Raw genomic sequence first — 22,758 nt, 5'->3', positions numbered from 1 at the left:
ATTAAACTACTGAGAAGTGTAATGCAATTTAGGAAGGAAAAATGCTGAAGATGAGAATGCATTTAAGTCACAATTCCATCATAAATGTCTCCTGAGTGTTAATTTTTTTGTACAACTTGGAAGTCTCGCTAAGGAGAGACTGAGTGAAGGAAAGTCTTTTCTTCTCTTTGCTCAAACTCCACATTCCTGTAGTGTTTATTATTGCAACTAACCTACTGAAATCAGGAACATCTCTGACAGAGGTAAAAACCCTCAATATTCAAGAATGTCTCTATGCCAAAGATTTTTTTCTCACTGCCATCACAACATTTCTCACTGTTGTCTCAAAAATGAGAATCTTCTAAGCATTATCCCTCAGAAATTTGAGATTAGCTTTTTTTAGCTAGATTTTCTGGATTGACAGGGATATCAATAACATGGAAAAAGGGAAAAATCACAAACTTCTATCTGTATATTTTAAAATGCTAATTTAAAGAGCATAACTGAGATTTCTAGAAAAGAAGGCATAGAAAAGTCATTTTTTGTGGTACATACTTGACAGTACTTGTTTGTAGTCAAGTTTACTGGCTTTGTGGGTTTAGAAGAGGATTAATCAGCTTGTTTCACCTTTCAAAAGGACTCCAACAAGTAAGAACAGAAGACTCAAGGCCACTGTACCACCAGCATAAACTGGTGTTAACACCAGAAGAAGAGTCTCTTTGCAGAAGCATCTACAGTGGGGAGAAGGTGTAAGGCTAAAGACAGCTGTTATGTGCTGCACATAGGCCATCGGGAGGTCCTTGTGTAAAGATACCCTGAGCTAACCCCCAGACTTGCCAGGCAACAAAGCCATAAGCTGGTAACTATGGCTGGGGGAAGTATGAAACAGAGCTTAAGAAGCCAGCACTATTTCCCTTATGCTCCTTGATCCAGGGAGCGATTTCTAGAATACAGGGGAGATAATCCGAAGTTAAAGCAAGCATCTGTGTTTTTCTTTGCTTTACTAAGCAAAATGACCCACTTAGAAAGTTCTCACATCCACACAGTTTGGCCACATTGCACAAGCAGCATGTTGCGCTATTAGTTCTTAAGTGACTGCAAAGCTGAGGGCTCAGAAGTTAGTAAAGTACGTTGTGTGCAAAGTTCAAACTCCTTTCTGTGCATGTGAATGCAGACATTGGCTTCAATTGTGTAATTGCATAGAATTTTTCTTCCCTTGGGACTGTCATATACACTTAGGGGATGACAAACAATATATTGTTTCTGAAGACAACTTACATTCTTTGGACATTCCCACTTCAAAGCACTTCTGTAGTCTGCAGTACTGGCAGCGATTTCTGGTAACTTTATTGATAACACAGTTCTTATCTCTATGACATGTGTAAACCATGTTCTTCTGGATACTCCTGCGGAAAAAGCCCTGAAATCAAGAAAAAAAGAAATCAAATAAACTTTTGAGCTTTCCATAACTCTTGGAGTCAGGCACTAACGTTGCTTTAAAATAACAAAATAAATTCAAAGTTATTAATTGGAGTACGGCACCTTTGAAGACTCTCTCTTACTATATTTAAATACTGTTTTTTGCAGCATAAAGGCACATCTCTTAAGTAAAAACTAATTAAATAATGCAACCGAAAGCCAAAATAAATGAAACTAAAAGTAGTAACACCACTCAGGAAATAGAGCCCTAGATTTTTATAGGAAGGTTCAAATAAAAACTGAGCTCAGTAAACAATGCATTCTTAATTGATCCACTTGGAAGTCAAATACTCGTCCAACAACCAAGAGTCTCTCTCAGCCTCAAGAGTCCATCTGTTATTTTTTTTTAATTTCCACAGATGTTCTGTACTTTGAATGCTGCACATTAAGAAGTGAAATACTTTGAGACCCAGGTCTTTTAGCTGTCTGAACTCCTACTGAAATTAATTAGGCTTCTGCAGGTGGAAGAGTTCCAGCATCAGGTTAGTGAGTTGTGAACTTGTAAAAGTCACCAATTACAGCAGTTTTCTTATTTAGATACAGCTGTGAAAATAATCATGTAATTATAATGATCTTGAACGGGAATTAGGAAGAACTAGAGGTCTGGTTTATACTCGGGGAACAACAATTGCCTGGATTCCTCCTTTGGCAAGTAAAAAACAGTCATAAATGGCAAGGTTAGCTGGCACAGAAAAAAAGGCAAAACTGTTTTAATTTCTTTATCTGAACTAAAACACAAGCTGTAGATAATATCGTATAATAATGATGAAGAAAAAAGAGGACTACTTTAAGCATTTTAGAGATCTATCCCCATATATTCAGTGAAAGTATTTCTGTAACAGACATCTGGACAGTTGACAGTACCATTTAACCTTCTCACTCAGATTCTGAAAATCATTTCATCAAGTGCCAGGGTCAAATTTCAGTCAACATCATAGCATTATGGAAGGATAGTTAGCAATTTAATATTTGTTGGAGGGCTTGAGAGGTTAAGACTCTTCAGCCAGTCACATGTTTATACCCCACAGGGAAGTGGTAAATGCGACGCCGCAGATGATAGCTCTGTTCCCACAATGCGTATGTCTGAAGATATAATCATGGTAAGCTATAAAATTGGCTCTTCTAAAGGGAATCACAAAGATATTTAAGTAGTTCAGAAGCCCCAAACCCTATCATTCAGAGTTAACTGAGAGTGTTTCTGGCCATACAGTCAGGGAGTGGTGGGGCAGGCACGGTCAGTAAGGGATGGTCATAAATTCCTTGCACACCCAACATGCTATAGATGCTAATGTTATGAAAATACCTCAAATTCACTCAGAACTGAAAAATGCCTCCTTAATCACGCAACCTCTGGCAAGAGTTTTCTGCTGTTCTTGCACAGGCAAGCCTCATCCTGAAGTTAACTTCTCTGATTTAGAAGATAGTTCATAGAATCATCAAAGAACTAACGAAAAACACTTATGTCTTAAGCTACAGAATACAGCAGAAGTTTTTAAAGCTATTTGTTTAGATAAATAAAACTTTAAAAGTTATCAATAATACTGCTACCTTGTATTCCCTGCTTTGCTCATTAACACTGCTTTAATGTTTGCAAGGGAAAATATGAAAGAGTGCACATTTGTTTATTGCAGAGAAGAAAATTTATGCTAATATCTACATACTAGTTTCTTGCTTTGATATTCCCCTAATTGCAATACCTGACTCTCTAGTAATTGATGATGCTAACTAAAACTGTGAGAAGTCCCTGATGTCTGCTATTGTTAAGTTCAACAGAGAGAAGCTGTGAACTATTCTGGTTCAAGGGTCTCCATAAGGCTTACTTGGTCACTGTATCTTAGGTGGCAGGACGCAGGGTAAACCAAGACTGGTAGCTTGCCCTGAAGTCATCCTGGTTTAATCCAATCCTAAATGCCACTGATGGAATAAAACTCCTAACATCAGCCTGGCATGGCAAGAGGCAGAATGGCCTGAAAAAACAAATACAACAGTCGTGCAACAACTGTCTCACCACACTGAACAACTGGAGTAATTTAATATAAGCAGCTCCCAGAACCTCCCTGTTGCCTGCGTGTTCCTTTGGGCATCAGCTGTCAGTCATCCACGCTCAAGCAACTTCGGGTTTACTGAAGGAGGAACTACTCAAAATTCAAAAGTCAGAAGTGTCACCCAATACAGAGAAAAGGGTGAACAAGTTCCCCCAAATATACCTGTACCTCACCCAATATAGTCAGAGGTCAGTGTGATCCACTGAGTGATCATTTGTTCTCATATTTAGACACAGGCTCTTTTAACCTAGGGTCTAATTACAACCCATCACGAAGGAAAGTAGAGAAGGCTACTTCAGTCCTTAGCACACAAAGTTGACCACAAAGCTAAACAGAAAAAGGCCATCTGACTTCTGCAGATGACAAGCATAAAGCATTCATGAACTCATTACTAATATAAAAGGCTTAAGAGAACAAACACAGAACAAGCAGATATCCAGGTTGAAATTAAGAGTTTCTTCAACAGCCTAAGCTCTCCAGGAAATATCCTACATAGAATGAAATATATAGAAGAGAGTACTGTGGAAGCTTAGGCTGTTGTTTTACAAACTCGTTCACCTGCATTTGATGTTCTTCCTGGGCTTACTCACAAAACAGAAAGAAAAGTGAATTTGATAACGTAAAAGCTTTAATTTTAAAAAAGCTGTAATGTGGTTCTGCTCCAAACTAAGGACCCATTTCTCAGGGACACAACCCGTAAGTACTTTTCTGCAAGACAACAGTGGAATACTATCTCTACTTCTATTTGTGGAAAGCTTACCTTAAAACCTCAGTAATCTGTCACTAAACAGATCTCACCTGCCTCTGGACAGCACTAAGGAAAATGCACAGATTATAAATACTATTTAATATCTTTGCATACGAGAGCCAAAACAAAACCATCAAACAGAGAGCAACAGGCCATTCTTCAAGTACAAAATGGCAAGCAGCTTTTATGCAGCTCTGCAGCTTGGTTTTGAGAGCTGCCTCCCTTGCACTGTGAGGGCACAAGTGTGGGGTGGCACACCCAGCAGGGTCATGCCCAGATGCTTTCCCAGATCTGAGGGTAGGCTGACAAAAGTACTTGCTCACAAGGAAAACCACCGTGCCAAAAACTTGTTCAGAACTTCGGGGACTTTTTTTCTCCCTCCAGTTTGTCTCACCTCAAGTGTCGGGTTTATAGTGTGGGCCATAAACACTAGCAGACACACTCCAGGCACCCAAGATCGTGCACATGCCTGGCACAGTGCCATGTCACACATGGGGCCAGCCTAAGGCTTCTGGGATGAGCACAGAAGACGGTGATTTGCACACAGGGCCCGGACACAACAGGAAGGCAGTCTGCCAGCAACTGTGAAAAATGGCTGCTCACCTCCAAAACTGAAGGGCCGGCAGCCTGCACCACTTTGTTTCTGTGCTTGCTCACACTGCGCTACAACAGAACCTAAGTACAAGCATTGCTGAGCATATCCCCCGGCAGGTATGTGACAGGCTTGCACTTGACTGTGGCTCCTCCTCATCCCCAAAGTATTTGACTCATTGCCCCACTGAGGATGTGACAAACTGCCCGTGGCGGTGTGGCTTCCTGCTGATCCCGTTTCACAGACTGCAGCAAGAGCGGGAATGAGACAGGACAGGAGTCTGCCTTTGTCCCTGCACATCACCTGCTTTGGTTACCGGCACCTTTGCAGCCAGGGACCGCACTGTGGGACACAGTAATGGGCTGGCTGGGAACCTGCTGCCCTGCAGCGCAGAGAAGCCCAAGTAAACCACGCCATGGCTGCCTTCCAAATAGCGGGGACCTGCATCCCGTGTGCACAGTTCTTCTGCCTCCCTATGAGATTGAGGTGGGAGGCTGACACCACCCAGTACTGCTTATATCCAGTCTGCTCGCTCTACGTTCACTAAGAACTGTAGAACCACAGAATGGTTTGGGTTGGAAGGGACCTTAAAGATCAGCTAGTTCCAACCACCCACTGTGGGCAGGGCTGCCATCCACTGGATCATGCTGCCCAGGGCCCCTTCCAGCCTGGCCTTGAATGTCTCCAGAGATGGGGCACCCACAGCTTCTCTCAGCTGCCTGTGCCAGCGCCTCACCACCCTAAAACAGCAGAGTTAGAAACGAGTCTACTTTTTGTCGAGTGACTTTAATCTGAGCTCACACCTGCAGCAGTTCCTTTAAAAAAAACACAAAAGAAAGTCTGAATGCAACCTAACCTTAAGGTGTCAGAAATTTAGGAGACAGCAAACCGTACAATCACTATTTGTATATTAATGGCCTTCAAGTGCCTCTGGGTTTTTGGAAAACAAATACACTCACCTCAAAAGGAATCTGTTCTGCTCAATATTTACGTGAACAATTTTTTAGGCAAATATTTGAGCATCTCTTCCAAATTAACACTCTGTGATGGGAGATGAGACACTCCTGTGCCAAAAACAAGCACAGATGACTCTTTGTAATTTAAAATGTGTTACGAATATAAAGACAAAAGGCTTCTGTGAGACATAAAACGTTACTGTGATACATAATTGGTTTTGACAGCACCTACAAAGTGCTTGAATTTCAAGTATAGGAACCTACCAAGACCTATCAGGAACAGTGATTTGCTCTAATATGCCTTTTATCTGCAACTTTTGCAAGGCGCATAGAACTCGTGTTTTTATTTTCACGAAGACAAACAAAGCTTCAGAGAAATCACACTTTTGAATTAATTCTGTTCCTCTGAGCTGCAGTTACTGGCAGCCCTTACACAAAGCATTTTGGACAGACATTTCCATTTTTAATCTCATCTTTTTTGCACACCATGCCGTGCTCCTCCCAGGCCCACCAATCTTGTTATCTTAATGGATGACAGATAGAGTATCACTCTGACCATGCCACATTAGGCGTCCTCATTTACCCAGCGCAAGGAAAAAATGCTGAGTATAAATTATTCACAAATCTATTGTATCAGCGTGTGTTCTCTGAGCGTTCACCACTGGCAGAGCAGACAGATTATTTTTCACTTTTAATTGTGTTGATATCTTATCTGCTGCACTGAAAGCAGAGAGGGATATGTGAAACCGTATGTACCGAGCAGCAAATAAACCCGGTTTACTAGGTCTATTGCTTAAAACTAGATAACAGATTTAGTCAATGCAAACTCAAAACAATGCCAAAAAATCCACTCTAGCCACTTCGCCACATATTTTTGTAGTTATCTGTCGGCGTGTCAAAAATTAAAGAGCTCCATACAGAGCAGCGCTGCCTGCAGAGAACATTAACTATTCTGATGCTGTCTGGAATGCCATCGGGCCACTGGTTATCTGAATACAAAGGAGGGCTTAGGGATAATCCCTCACAATGATGTTAAATATTCAAACAGATAAAGTCTTACAGAACTGTTAGCACAAACTGCTACCCTTACCTATCTGATAGGGAATCTATACCAACCTCTGTCCTTCACTGTCTGGTTGATTTCAGCAAGTCATGTGACTGAAAGCTGAATTTAAGCATATCACGTGAATGGATCATTTGGTCTCAGCAGCTTCTTAAAAATATTTTGGCAGCAGAGAGCATGCCAACTCTTATTCACAGATGCAGCAAGCTTACAAGTTGAAAAACTGCACTGCAAGCAAGTGATAGGGTAATCAGCAGAGGAGGGCTATTGCTAGCTCAATCTGTTTAAACAGCCTGCTCAGTTCATCTGGTTCATCTTTGATTACCCCCAAATACAGCCAGCCTGCTATGACTCCTGCAGATTTAGAGGCTATTCTTCGGTAAATTTGCAAAATAAGCTTCTGAATGAAGCGTACTGCTACTTCACCGCACAAGAAACAAAGGAATAGGAAAGGCTCTTCTGTGGCATCAGTCAGTCATAAACTCAGACTGCCTGAGCTTTGAGGGGAAAAATACGAAACAGAAACGACTGAAAAGAAAACCCAACTCAGGACATACCCGAAACTTCTGCTATCAGCTTAACTGTGACACAGGGGACATGTAAATATGTACCTTTTCACAGAGCAAACTTGTTTGTGATACACAGCTTCTTTTCAATCTATTTATTCTAGTCATTCAAGTAACCCTCTATCCTTGCCAGCCCTGTAAAACAGGTAACCAATGGGTGAGTAAAAAGTGGGTGAGTGAAAAATAGGTAAGAAGGACAAAGTTTCCACTGCCTCTGAAGCATCAGCAAAGACATTTAAGCTCCCAGTGATGAGATCTGCACAAAAGCACTTTGCTCTGTGTACAGGGAATTGCACAGGTATATTCAGGAACTGAACATGATTTGCAGTATCTTTATTACAAGAGGCAGCAGCCAAGGAACAAAACCCACCTTCCTTGTAGGATCAGTGGGCAGGTTAGGGCAGAGAAAACACGATTTTTTAGTTGCTAATCAGCAGTAATTGCTCTGAAAGGCCTTGATAACATGCAGTCCCATTACTAGAGCTGCATAGGAAGGCTTATAAAAGACCTAAAAAACATAGCATATGCTGTTAAGTGATTCTGTACAGCATAAAAGGCTGTAAAATGGCTGCAACCAGAACACGAGACCCCACAAATAATGAAGGCTGCAAAAGCAGCTATCTAAAAGGAAGCTAAAATGAGCAAATTCTTAGCTGCACAGCACTTTTCCGGGATGTCTGCACTGTCTATCATGCTTTGGAAGTCACAGCTTTTAGAATAAACAAATTAATTGTCTGATATCGTGGCTGGAAACCAGCGCCTGCACAAAATGGAAGCAGCTACAACAATAAGTAGAGGAAGGCTCGCTGCCAGGAAGCCCAGAAATGGTGCTGATTATGTATGTATGTCAGGGCAGGACTGCCAGATCTCCGTGAAAACATGAATAAACACTGTTCCATGTCCATAGCTTGTAGGGAACACCTAGTAAACGTAGCTGCCTGGCAGAAAAGGGGCTGGACACAGGTCTCCATGCCAGCCCGCAGTGGGAGTGCGCTGTGTTTTCTGCTCATGGTTGTTGTTTTTTGAGCAGGAATTCATGTATCACCTCATCTAGCCACTTATTCTGCAGATGAGGAGCAGCCGTAACCTTCTGCAGCCAAAGGAAAAAGCAAAATTTGCTCCTTAAAGTAGGGCTTTTTTTTAACTGACAGAACGTGAGGTACTACTGTACAGGAATACAGACTTATGGGCCTATGAGCAAATACCAAAGGGGAAAAAATGGTTGTTATCTTCTTCATTACGTCTATACAAATTGAAAAGTCTATAAGGTTTTAGGGTTCCCTCATTTCTTAGAAAGAGAAAAAGCCCTCATGGACAGGGACAGGCAGATGAGAGATGTGTAACCCAAGTGAGAATGCTCCAGAAAGGACAGGGCCAGGCCACACTTGATAGAAACTCATAGCTATTAAGGAGAGAAAAAAGTCTTGTAGGCAACAACAACAAAGTTTGAAGGAAGCTATTCAAGAGGCTATTAATGCCCATTAGCCTTTAACCTGGTAAGGCTAGAAATGAAACCCATTCTTCATGTCTTACATGCCAGCATGTAAGACATTTCTGATTCCACAAAGCTTGGCCCCGCATGGAAAACATGCTCCTGACAGTCGAAATGTCCGCTTTGTTCAGTGAGTCCAAAACACTTCCACTAGCAGAAAGCAGCTCCTGACAGCGTGACCTCCAACGCGGGGAAGGAAGTGTAAAGGAGAACGATCTGCCGTGAAGCGTGCGCGGTTCATTCATTCGGCTGCAAGCTGCAGCCAGCAAAGGTACAACGGTATCCATAAGCCTACCCACGGATTTCTCCACAACTTCGATTTTCACTGAACTCCTGACCTTTTTAGCAAACATGTCAGAGTCTCCAGACAGAACAGTCATCACCTTGAAACAATAAGTAAGGGGAAAGAACCGCTTAGGTTTTCTGCTTCTCCACTTCAGCAAGTGAAAGAGAGGAAAGAGCTGGTATGCACTTCCATCTGCTTTCTTCAAATGTTAAAAAAAGAAAAGAAAAAAAAGGAAGAAAGAAAAGGGAGATGAAATGTATACAATTAAAAAGTTACAGTTAACTTCCTTTCAGTAATGTCTGTGGGATGATTTTTGGCCTGCTAGGAAACTCCAGATGGGAAGTGTAATGAATATAATTTGATATGAGTAAGAGGAGATCAAAGAAACGTTTCTCTGAGTGGCAGAGCACTGAGTTACTTCACACGGTTCAGTGCAGAACTCGGGAATTAATTATAGCACTTTGCTACTTTCTTATATTTTTGTTTATGCAAATCAATTTCCCTTAACCTAATTTGTGGAGGACCAGACCCCTAACCCAACAGAACCATAAAATATCACTCGGATGGTCGTACAACTGGCCAGCACTTATCCAAACGGATATATATGTTGTTAAGTGCTCATCTTTTTTTTTTCCCCCTCTTCCCCTCCAGTGCCTCAGGATTTATACCACCAATTAAGACAATAATGAGTGCCCTAGGTTGACCTCCTAGGAACAAGAATTAATTAAGCGCAGTATTTCTTGGTAAAGAATGACACTTTTCCAAACCCTTGTAGCTCCCTTGCATGGAAGCACAGTATCGGGAAAGACTGTCCAAGCAGTTATCCCACAAACTTATGACAGATTTTGGTTTATTCTCTTAATTCAGGTCTCTGTTTTATCTGTGTATGGTTTGGGGGTAGTGGGAGCGGGAGAAACCACCTTTCAAGAACAAGGTCACGTTTTTCCTAGACATACAAGGGATTTTTTGAACAGAATTCAAAGGGAAGAAACTAAGCTGCAGCCAGTCTAAGAAAATAGCAGACTGCTTAGTAAAATCAAACAACAAAAAAATCCCCACCAAGCTCTACTCATGCAGTGACACGCAGAGTCCTGCAGTACACAGGACGAGGACAAGGCTCATGTCAGCTGTGCAATTACTGTGCCGCAGTTACTTCTAAGTGTTTCTCAAATCAAGCACTCTATTTACCTGCTGGCAGAGATGGAAATATGTGAAGAAGAAAGGGCAAGCTCAGACAAAATCCTACATGGGAGAAAAGAGGTATGTGCATGTTCCAATGAAATTCCCCGCATGGGTGGGCTCCTGCCTCCTCCTCCCCTTCCACACTCAACCAAGAAAGCTCGCAGCATTCCCACCCGTACTTGGCACTGCAGTTATTTATAGGCATGGGGACTTTCACTAATCGCCAGTCAGAAAGAAAAGAAATAATCTCTGCCCTTCTATACCACCTGACATCATAGAATCACCATAGAACCATAAAGTGGCTTGGGTCGGAAGGGACCTAATGATCATCCAGTTTCACCCTCCCCTGCCATGTGCAGGGCTGTCATCCACCAGCTCAGACTGCCCAGAGCTACGTCCAGTCTGGCCTTGAACACCTCCAGGGATGGGGCATCCACAGGCTCTCTGGGCAATCTGTTCCAGTGCCTCACCACCTTCTGAGTAAAAAAAGTTCCCCTAACATCTAACCTAAATCTTTTAGTTTGAAACCATTCCCCCTTGTTCTATCACTACCAGACCATGTAAAAAGTCACTTTCCCTACTGTTTCTAACTTTTCTTTGAGTATTGCAAAGACTCTCCTTGATGTCTTCTCTTTTCCAGACTGAACAAGATCATGTTCCTCACCCTTTCTTCGTTAAGAGAGGTGCACCAGCCCTGTGATCAACTTCATGGCCCTTCCCTGGACCCGCTCCAACAGCTCCTCATCATTCTTGTGCAGGGGGCCCCAGACCTGAATGCAGTACTCCAGATGGGGACTTAAAAGGGCATAGCAGAGAGGGACAGCCACCTCCCTCTCCCTGCCGCCCACCCCTCTTTTGATGCAGCCCAGGATACTGTTGGCCTTCCAGGATGCAAGCACGATAACCCAGCTGAAGCTGAATGCAGTGCTCCAGTCTGAACTTGGCCCCTGAGCCAGCTGTACCTCCCTGGGTGCACCTGCTGCAGGCTGCCCACTGGTGAGGAGCTGGATGTGCCATGCAGCTTGCCCCTGTCCTTCATACACAGCAGCTTTCTCCTGAGAGGAGTTGTAATGAGATTCCAAGGAAGGATGGAGTGACATAGGAAAGCAAACCAAAAAACATCCAGAAGAAATGACACAGATGTAAATATGCCAAAATAAAGCAGATGTCTTCAACATTATGCTTCTTGGTAAGTTTTCCACGCATCCATCTGAATGGCTCATCAGCACACGGTCATTATCTCCCTTTTTGACATCTGATCTCTAAACAAATACACTGCATGATATCCCCTGAAACCTGGCAGGCAGTATCCTGTACTTGCTGCTTCACCCACATTTGGCAACAAACTCTGCTAATGCAGAATGACCCTCTAAAACTTTGTAAAATGCAGAGTTTAGCAAAACTCAGCTGCCTGGAGACTAGAAAGTACAGTTCAAGTAAACACCCAGAAATATTTAAGTCTGGCTCTCCAGTACTGGCTGTAGTGAAGGAAAATTACCTTTCCACACAACAGCTGAAACTCATTACTGAAGGTGACAGCAGAGAGATGAGTTGGAGCTGGAACAGCCTGGCAAAGCCACCAGGTCTAAGGGCAACACGGGGGGTGTATGCCTCTGCTGCTCCTGATGTGCTCCGAGTATGAGCACACTCCACAGTGAGGCTGCCACCTATTTCTTCATTACACTGAGCAGAAAATGGAGTCAGGCGGTCACTGGGAGCAGAACCTGCACTGCGGGTGCTGGATGGCAGCATACAAGCTGGTGTTGACAAAATGAAAACAGACGCTGAGAAAGGCGGATGAACTCCACTCTGTGCAAGTGCAGGGCAGGGGAAACAACTGGCTATCTCATCCGTGCTGTGGGGATGGGGATTCACACGCTAACCACAGACAGCTGTCATGTTGTACAAAAAACGGCAGAGATGATGCTGAGATGCTGGCAAAGAAGGGTCCAAACGCCTCCATTATGCCCAAATTGGGCACCGCTGTTTGTTCAGGGACACGGGGAAGTGAGAGCGAGCCCTGGCTGGAACAGGGCAGCTCGGAGTGCTCTGACAACGGGAAAACACGACCTTCTGGAGGCAAGCGAATGGACTGCGGCTGATTAATCTAACACAGGAAAATCTTAGCAAGATCTTTTCCTGTTTTCTCCCTCCCCTGCCAGACTCAAACAGAGGGCTTCTATAATCACAAGACGATCATTCTTCCAATTTACAAAAATCACATGGAATCGAGCAAGATAAAAAGTCTTTTTAGTTAGCTCATCCATGTGGCTCCTGGGTGCCGCGCTTGCATCTCTCCCACTCACCTCATGCTCCCTAATGCTCTCTCCCTTGCCATGAAAATAATAGTTTTCTTTCTTCTTCTTCTTCTTTTTTTTTTTTTCCTGAAAGTACATGTCACAGTTGCTGTGCATCACCAAGGACAAATTGTAAGACCGTAAGTGCTGGGCTGCAGAGTACACCCTGAAATCTTCTGCTTCAAAGTTCCTAAATGTGGAACATGGCCACACTTTTGCACCAGCAGAATGCACACGAGGGTCACAGGACACTCTGAAGAGAGATCCTCACCATTTGCACACATTTATCATACATGCACAGAGCTCCACATAAAGCCAAGTACCCCGGAGAGGGGAGAACCCTCTGCTTTACTGGGAAGACTCATCCCAAGAGCGATCAGCCAGGGCAGTCGCAGCGAACAGCACGGTGTTATACCAGAGTCACAAATCTCCACTTTACCTGGCAAGCGCCTGGATTGAGGGACAAGGAACTGGTCACAGCTGACACGAATGGGTCCCATCCAATCATCACTTTTAAACGGAATCTGAAGCAGGAGCAAACTTCCTCCATAAGCACTCCATCAGCCCGGCTGCAGCCCATGGCAGGCAGCCTGCTGGGCCCAACCTGTCCCTGGGGCTGGAAGGGAGCAGCAGTCCCAAGGGTTGGCTGTAGTTACAGCCCCTCAAACCTGTGGCTTTTGGCACTATTCTAGCCTGCCATCTCACCTAGCAATTTATGTATCCGTTATTCTAGACATGGGATCCAGAGACAATATACCTTTTCTCCTTTAAACATAGGTATTATGATACAGTTTTTATTGCATCGTAACTTTTCCCACTAAAATATATTAAATGAGAAATTTTAAGCATGGTCATGTGAAATCATAAGGGACTTTATAGGCAAAAACCTGTTCCTACTTCTCAGCTGTCTACTGAACTGTCAAAACTGCAACTGCTATGCATTATTGAAGGAAAGAAGGGTTTATGAGTAGGGATCATGAATATTTGGCAGGGCAGCTGCAGTAATATACGAATTAAACATTTACTATATCAATATACCCGGTTACAGAATTGGATGTGTGACTTCTTTAACACTACAAGTTTTTTTCCATGGTGTACTGAGCTGCATCTCAGATGTCACATTGACAGGTGAGCCCTGTGTATGGAAAGTCCATGTGAAATGACCAGAATAACATAATATGTGAAGGACATAATGTCTGTGTATGTAGCCTACACTGAACTCAAGAAACAAAGCATCCATACTTAAAGACTGTAGCAAAATGCAGATCCAGAGAAGGAAGGAAAGCCGCATGGGTGCAATCTTAAACTTCAGCAGCTTCTGATAATTGAAAAATGTGAACAGTTTTTTCAGTAATGGATTCGTTTGGCTTTTCTGGGGGGGGTGAAAGAGTAGAATGTATGCGACAGACAACTTAAAGGACTCATAAAGCTTCCTTTACTGTAAACACCAAATCTTGGGAAACCACATCCTGTTGGCTTTCCTGGGATAGAACAAGACTGCAATTTCACAAAGCCCTGCAGAGCTGAGCAGCTCTGGGATCCATGCTGAAAATTCAACTGCACTCCATTCCCAGTAGAAGCTAAAGAAAATACCCCTTTAGGAAATTTCCTCAAAGAAACACTTCATTCGGGATTAGAAAGACCCTCTGTTTCCATTAGCGGGTCAGTCAGTAAGAGCAGAGAGCAGTGGAAGTTCACTTTCTGAGGCCAGTCAGAGCACTGCTGCAAATTGGGAACCTGACTGCTTATGGACAGGGCGACGGTTTACAATAACCAGAAAATACAGATAGGCATATCTTTCAAAATAAACCCAGTAAGGAGCAAACTAAGAGCATCTGGATGTATATTTAACACGTAAGTAAACAGAATTAGATAACAAATAATCCCATTCGGTACACTTACGAAACCCATTCATTTTGGATTTAATTCTCTTTCTAAGACACGCCAATCAGAAAATCTTTAAGTATACTTGGTAAGGAAAATGTAAACAGCAGTTTAAAAAGTTGCTTAAAGCAAGCAGAACAGTGACCCCAACCACCTCACCAGTGCTGAAGTCAACGCTCAGCCAGAGCCAAACTCAGCAAACTATTCTAATCTCCCCACTTATTCCAGAGAAAACACTGGGAAGCAGTGCACTTTACTGTGGGATCCAGCAAGCTACCAAAACTGAATTCAACAGATTGATTGCTTGTATATCCTTTCTATCAATGTCTCATTATGCAGTTTCATTTTTGAACGTTCCAAATTAAAAAGTGAAATCTAGTTCACTGTAATTTTACAAGTCTGTGCCTGCTGCTCAGTAAGCATAAATAAATAATGTGGCATACTGTAAAAACCAAAAGGCTGTTACTGTTAATAGAAAATCTCCAAGTATTTCATTTTTGGGATGCTTGCTCAGATACACGTATTCCCTGATCAGCTGCATTACCTCTGCAAATAATACTTTTAAAGAGAGCAGTATAAAACCTTGTATTACATATGGTGAAAAACTGATTTTTTTTCCACGCTGTAACAAATTTCTGGGTGTGCACAGGACAGCCTGTACTCCACATCTATAATTAAAGGCCACATGTTGTTCTTAAACTAAAGGAGAGTTATGAAACAGATTAAGATGGTGAGAACAAACACATTTTTTCCCCCTCTCTAGTAAGGAAAAATGCAAAAGTAAAATCCATTAGATTCTACTTACAGAAAAACACACTCTGGACTGGTTGCATAAAAACTGCTGGACTTCTCAGAAAGAAGTCATACCAGATCAAAGCACAGCCCACCTACTGCTGACACCTCCTGTCAATATGTCGTGATGTGATTTGCACAGACAGTGCTTTTACACCTACATCTAATTTACTTAATTCTGTTGTGGTTGTTGGAAGCCATGTGTAGGCTATGAGTCTGGTGTGAGCCTCAGCTCTCAGCCATATCCTTAGTAAGCCAAAGAGCCACTGGCAGTGAAAGATGGCCAGAAACGTGACAAACACACGCAGGGGTTTCAGTACCTACCTCAGTGCAAGAGGAAGCTATGAGTCAATCACAATGAAAGGCTTGTATGCATGCAAATTTGAAATCTCTTCTTTTTATGGTATGGATTCTTGGGTATAGAAAGGAGCAGACACTGATAGAAGAGTAAGACTTGACAGCTTGGGTTTAATAACAGCAACAATTTGTAGCTGTTCTAGCCTGGACAAAGACCCTATGAAAAGATGTGCCAAGGTCAGCAGGCATTAAGGCTACATCTCTATTAAGGAATACTCCCGGGGACAGCCATAGATGTATGATAGAACAGTCCTCACCCACATCAGCTAGCCATTTTGGCTTCTACAACTATCCAGACCTGCTACTGGAGGTGGGCACAGGGTGGCTTGCCAAGTTGTAACCAGCAGGAGTGCTGGTTGGCATAGTCCAAGTCCTTTGGGGTATGCAGAATTGCAAAGCAATGCCCCAGACTCTGTCTGGAGCCATTTAATTTACCACAGTTCGAGGAGTCAGATGCTGTTCTCCTTTTATTGACTTCATCAACCAGGACAGGAATTTTGCATGGAAAGAGAGTGCAAGATGTAGTCCAAATGATTGTGTGTCACTGTGTGACAGCTCATGCAAAATAAGAGAGTAGCTTCCAATTCCTGTTTCCACAGGACATTAGCCCTCATGCTTGCAAATAACTGGAACAGCATGGTTAACACAGTTATAAACTAATTTGGGATAATCTCTGCACTTTTATAGCATCAGCATCACTGCCAGAAACAAATTAAAATAATTAGTAAAAACAACTATATTCTCACAGCTTAACATGAACCCCTGGTCTGTGACTGAGGATAGCTGGTACACAGTGCAGCAGAGCGGCAGAGGGATAATCCATGACCTGAGCCCAAAGCACTGGAAATCAAATATGACATTCAAATACTCAACTCTGTTTTTATTTTTCTCATCTGTCATGGTTGGCAATTAGGTTTTTTTTCCTTCCTTTTACGTCATACACACAAACCAGAAAGGGATTTTAAAATACATGGTAGCACAAAACATTTGTGCCTGATCCTGTCCTTTTTTATGTCTCCTTGCTCTCAGTGGGCTTCCAGTAAATATGTTTCTCCATTGTTAAAAAATATGAAATAAATTCAGGATTTGGTGAAAGTTTTATATTCCAAACAAAGAGAAAAATTAAATAAGAACTCACTGAAAATCAGATATCTGCTTTTCTGTACTTAGGGACATGGTTCAGTGGGCATGGTGGTGTTGGGTGGATGGTTGGACTACATGGTCTTAGTGGTCTTTTCCACCCTTAGTGATTCTGTGATTCTATTCTATGATTTTCAAATCATATCTGTCTTGTCCTTTTTTTAAAACATATTTGAAAAACTTACATCTTAAGTAGTTACAGCATTTAAAACCATTCGGTCTCCTCTGATGATACGAAATACACAAAAACTCCAGGTTTGTAGTACTGCATTTATATCACTTGCAACTCTTTCAGCATCTTCCTGTACACGGTCCTGCTTCTTGCAAATGGCACTGCCTTCTGCAAACAAACAGCTTTGAACATTGCTGTGCTGCGAAGTGCTCAGAGTTTAAGATCAGATGCTATTAACAGCATGCAGAAGTATAACTCAAAATACATTTTTCATCTTCTGAAAAATGATAGTTGATATAGCTAAAACTAGGAGCAATTTTCCATGATTTGAGGAATTTTTCATAGCTGTGCATGAGTGACAGCATGCATCTCTACTGCCTGCACTGTCACTTACTAATGCAGCTTAAATGGAGACGAATACAGCTTGATCATTCAAGCTGATCTATATTTTTCTTTGAACTGATGGAAGCTTTTACAGTGGCATTACTGCAAACAATATTACTTCTTTCCTTGATACAAATCATATGCTTTCTGTAATCATATATTTAAGGCTTAGAAAAAAAAAAAAGCACTTTCAACTTTACATTTCTCACTTTTTCTTTCATTTGTAGGTGATTACAACATGCCAGGAGAAAGAAAACAAGCAAATTATAGAACATTGGCAAACTCGTTTTAAGATGTTTGCTTTTATTTTTAGTGCTAGGTAACTCAGAAAATTCCATGTCTGGATCCTTAATTTCCACTAAAGGGGCATAAAGACAAATGTGAATGTAATTACATTATAGCTGGAAGCTAACATGTGCAAAAGTGTGGATACCGAAAAGAAATTCTGCTTAAGATCCCTCTGCAGTACCAGAACTGCCAAAAAAAAAAAATGCACATCTGTCCTCATATGATGTAATAGGCATTACTAAAAGAAAAAGGCATCTGTCCTGAAGGATACCGTTCCATAAACAGAACACTGATACAACAGTCCCTAAAATATTTTAGGCCACTCATCAACATTTCCTGCAGACTAAAGCATATCCTTGCCACTCAACTCTAAATAAATCAAATCAAAACCTTTTCCACTTTCAGTCTGTAGAATTTTGTAAATCACTTGTTGACCCCACAATGACCATGGATTCATGGACTGCAGCAGGGAAACACCAACAATCTGAGAGTCCAGAGGGACAAAACCATGGAGGGCATCCTGGAGATTACTAACACAGCTTATTATTTGGGTACCTAACCAAATGGCTCATGGGGACAGGCTGCTGCAGTGCAGATCTAATTTAGATGCTCTGAATGACTCAGCAGAGGAAGTTCTCTCTCACCACTGACTGGAGAGGCTCAGAGCTAAGCCTTCCAAGTTAGGTAACTGATTTTGGTCCCCCAGCTGAGTGATAGGGATACCTCCCAGTGCAGTGGTATGCAAGTAAGAAAGGACTAGCAGTGTGACAGCCTTTCTCCCATCATCCACACAGATCACCAAATTTGGATAAAGCAAAAACTGTTTGATTTTCTTCCCTTCCCTTCCCTTCCCTTCCCTTCCCTTCCCTTCCCTTCCCTTCCCTTCCCTTCCCTTCCCTTCCCTTCCCTTCCCTTCCCTTCCCTTCCCTTCCCTTCCCTTCCCTTCCCTTCCCTTCCCTTCCCTTCCCTTCCCTTCCCTTCCCTTCCCTTCCCTTCCCTTCCCTTCCCTCATATTATGTGTATCTTATCTTTTTTTGAGTTAGTCCTACAGAATTATTGATCTAAATTTCAAGGTTTATATCAATGGCTATTCTCCAAACTGCTTAAAATCTCTGCAATTAAAAGAATAAGCATTTGAGTCAGGAAGAACTCATAGCTAAAGACCCCTGAAAATATGGTGGGTACCCTTTTAATTTAATGATCCTACACTAGGTGCATTTTCTTATGAAAACTCTGATGTTATTCTTTTACGATAAAAGATAATCTGTGATCACTCAGAACAGAATTACATTTTTCTACATTTTTGTCCACTAACACCAGCAATGGGCAGAGAGGCACCTTGATCATTCAGGCAAAACTGCTGGACTGTAAATCTGCCCTCTTGTATGTTGCATTCTCTTCTCTTTGGAACTCCTCTGGGTATCTTTGCTGCCCACTGAATTCAAACCAGGAATCCAGGGAGGGCTGCCAGTGGAGGAATGCTGTCTTTTAAATGCTCAGAACAAGGGACAAGGCTTTAGGAGACAGCTGAATTTGCCAGAACATCAGCTTCTCCTCATTGCCCACACAATGATGGCATTGTTTGAGAAACCAGCCCACCACACTCAATCTCTCTTTTTGCAAACCCAGCTACAATGATGAGTAAAGTCAGGCCCAAAGAGTTGAGCATTCAGTGGCAGCCCTATAACCACTTGTACCAGCTGGATAAATCCAAGCTGCTCATTTTGTATGGAATTTGTTTGCATGCTATCTAGCAACACCCGGAGACGGGGAAAATAGAAAGTTTTTAGAAGTCTTCAACTGAGGTCATAAAACACACAAATTCCAAAACCCGCCTCTGAAATGCCACACAGTTTACAAGATGGAAAAGCTGTAAATGAGTTTAATATTGTAAATGTGTTGTATTTTACACATAAAAAGATGGGTTGGCTCTGGAATTTCTACAGAACACAAGAGCACTGTGAAGATTGGCTTGATTTTGAGATTTTAATCTATACAAGGCCATTAACAGGCAACAATGCACATCAGCCTTTTGCATTATAACACCAAGAAATAAACAAAACCAATATTCTTTCTATTTAATTGATTTTAAATAAAAATAATAATAAAAAAAATCCTGACTGTTGAGTATGACTGATCAAATTAAAAAAAAATTCTGGGATACCAAACTTGTACAACTATTCCATTTTCAAAAGGAAGGCAAGAAGTCAGGTACTCTAAACCTATAATCACTAAATTTCCAGCACAAACATATTAAAATTAGAAAATGAAATCTCTTAACATTATTTAGACAGCTCCACTGTGGTTCATAAGTACATACTATGAAATACACCAGCCTCAAAAACCCTCAGAAGAATATGATATTGAAATAAGCTATAGAACATTATTTCTAGTGGGGGCCTGTACTGCAGACATCGGTCATCAGTAAGACAGAAGTGTCACTTTAAAAAGAGGGGTTTAAAATATGTAAAAAGAGAAAGCATTTGGCAAAGGAGACTGGGAGTCTACTCCCAGGTTCCTAAAACAATAAGGTCCAAAGATGACAGTGTGGAGAAAAAGGGCAAGAAGGGAGTGGAGAAGTGACCAAGCTGAAATCGAAGAACCACACAAAAAGACCACAGCTAGAATTTGACAATGAAGGCAGCTGAGTGTAGATCCTGGGACAAACAGGACAACGTGTTGTGAGTTACAGACCAGATCAGAAATGGTGCCATGGCATGATGTCTGAAAAACACAGAGTGAGGTGGAAAGTTCTGTCTTCAGGAAATCTGCATCCACAGTAGCAGTCAGCCAGGCAAGAGGCACACCAGGTACAGACAGTAAGGGAAGAAGTTAGAGCTGGGGGTAGCTTTGGAAATCATTCATGGGCAGGTGACAGCTGAGAGAAGTTAAAAGTTTCCAGTACAGTGCTTCCCTGGTTCCCCAGTGGAGCATCTCAACGTCATAATGGCCAGTCACAGCTCTCCAAAGGCTCATGGCTAGAAGGGTCTCCATTAAGTACATGCCCTTCATTAGCAGAATATTGCTTTTGGCTCACAGAGCATTGGAATACTATAAAACAGTTCAGTAGCTGATGCTTTTGGGACAGAAAACGAAGGAGTTGAACCTCAGGGAACAGCATCAGCAAATGGATAAAAGAGTCATTTAGGAGGACGTTAAATAAACAGTAAACTAAGTAAGAGAAGACTGTAAAGAGCCCTGAAAGCCAAGAAAATGAAAGGCTGCCGAACCAAAGGCAATAATAAACCCAAAATCTCAAGGACAGAAAGCTGTCCCTTTGCACTAGAAGGAGATGCTAATGATTACCTTGATGGCAGCCTCACAGCAACTCAGAGCAGAAAGGCAAAGGAGGAGTGGACAGAAAACCAGAAGAAAACTGAGGGAGAGCTATCACAGAAAAACAAAAGGAGCAGGGCCCTAATTAGAGAGAGAAATATGGTATGAGGGGAGTTTTCTATTTGTATTTCCCATGAGAAACAAGACTGCCAGGAATTTGGAAGGAAAGGTAAATGAGTCAGAAAGGAAAAGGGAAAGGGCTTGAGAAAAGGATCTCAGAGAAGAGGAAAGTCCAGTGCAAGAGGAAAAAAGGAATTAAAGTAAGGTCTAGTAAATCAGGTGCAGAAAGAAAAGTAACGCAGCAATCGGTAAGTGAGGTTACATCTCCGTATCCCAACATACTTTGAAATGTTGGTCAACTGCAGTGAAATTGCAAATATTGTAAATATTTGCAAGAAAATAAAGTTCTTATGAAATCGCATGGAAATATGTGTTCAGGTGAAGGAAAAATAAATATATGTGTTTGCTAACGAGAACAAAGGCTGTAAAATGAATTCTTATTATCATTTTCTGACTTATCAGAGAATCAGCATGAAACTACAACACTGTGCTGAGCAGAAGCCTTCAGTGAAACTTGTACTTTCCAGTAAACCAGGGTTAACCAACTGAAAAACAGAGATCCACAGAAAATGAGACTTCTCCAATAGCGATGGCCAATTATGAGTGTTTATTTAAACTCACAAAGTAACTGGATAGATTTTTGCACAAGGGCAAAGAGAAGTGTGAAGAAAGAACTGATAGCTGGAATGGAGGGTGAAGGTAGACTTGGGTACAGGTGAGAGCCTAGGTGGTTAGAAAGCTTCAAGGCAGCAGCTTTCTAGAGGTACAGGAGCAAACATAGAGCAAAGATAAAGGAAAATAAACTAAGCAGTCTAAAAGGACTCAAAAAGGGTAATGTTCTTTGGAGAAGAAGTAGAAATTGCCAGCGTAGAGGTTTCTGCAGCTGTTTTTTGGTGTTTTGGTCACATATCACTGTCTGCTGTTGTCTAGCACATCCCTTCTGTTCATCTGAAAGCTCAAACAACTCTGAACAGCAAACACAGCACTCGACTGCCCATTGGCTGCCTCATCATGTTATTTGCCAGCTCCTGGCACTCACTAAGGAAGGTGATTCAATAAGTGGCACAAACTTTTTAAATCCTAGGCAAACATGCTGAAGTGCTAGCGTCAGCTAATCCAAATATTACCAGTCTTAAGCAGTCACATTATTGATTTGGGACCCTTTTTGTTTCTCGTACACTTACAGGATTTATATGTAATTCATCTCTTAAAATAAATAAATAAATAAGAAAACAAAAAGAAAAAAAAAACACTGAAAAAGCCAGCAGCTACTGCTAACTGTTGAATTATCCTATCCTACAAATTAGCAAATAAATGAACACAATTTTGTTGTTGAATGGCAGTGAATAACAGCTACCACCTTACAAGATGGATTTCTTCATGTATTTCGACAAGTGTGGTGGTAATTATTTATGAAAATGCTTTGCAGTATGCCAAGAAAAGCTCCACCGTATATCATAGTGTATTTTTCAAAAATAATGAAGTCTTAGGAACATGTGACCCTTCTGCCACAGTCTGCAATTACACCTGTGCTTAGAGTAAGTCTGTAGGCGATCAAATGACACCACCATTTGTGTGTTAGCATCTGCGTATGATGAGACTTCCCATTAAATGAAATCAGCTGAAGCATATTCTTACCATCGCTTTGCTTAACAGACAC

General features: G+C 41.8%; 1 protein-coding gene across 11 annotated transcripts in view; it reads right to left on the bottom strand.

The window, feature by feature from the left end:
• The window catches only part of RARB (retinoic acid receptor beta), a 324,329-nt gene that overhangs the window by 43,851 nt on the left and 257,720 nt on the right, over window positions 1–22,758 (bottom strand). For all 11 annotated transcript variants that reach the window (XM_040676713.2, XM_040676707.2, XM_040676732.2 and 8 more), the window contains one exon: window positions 1,258–1,399. In XM_040676713.2, the coding sequence (XP_040532647.1) occupies window positions 1,258–1,399 (142 nt within the window). The remainder of the gene's footprint in view (window positions 1–1,257; window positions 1,400–22,758) is intronic.

Source organism: Gallus gallus, chromosome 2, assembly GCF_016699485.2.
Source record: "Gallus gallus isolate bGalGal1 chromosome 2, bGalGal1.mat.broiler.GRCg7b, whole genome shotgun sequence".
NCBI classification, from domain to species: Eukaryota; Metazoa; Chordata; class Aves; order Galliformes; family Phasianidae; genus Gallus; species Gallus gallus.
This window is presented reverse-complemented; position numbering and strand designations above follow the sequence as displayed.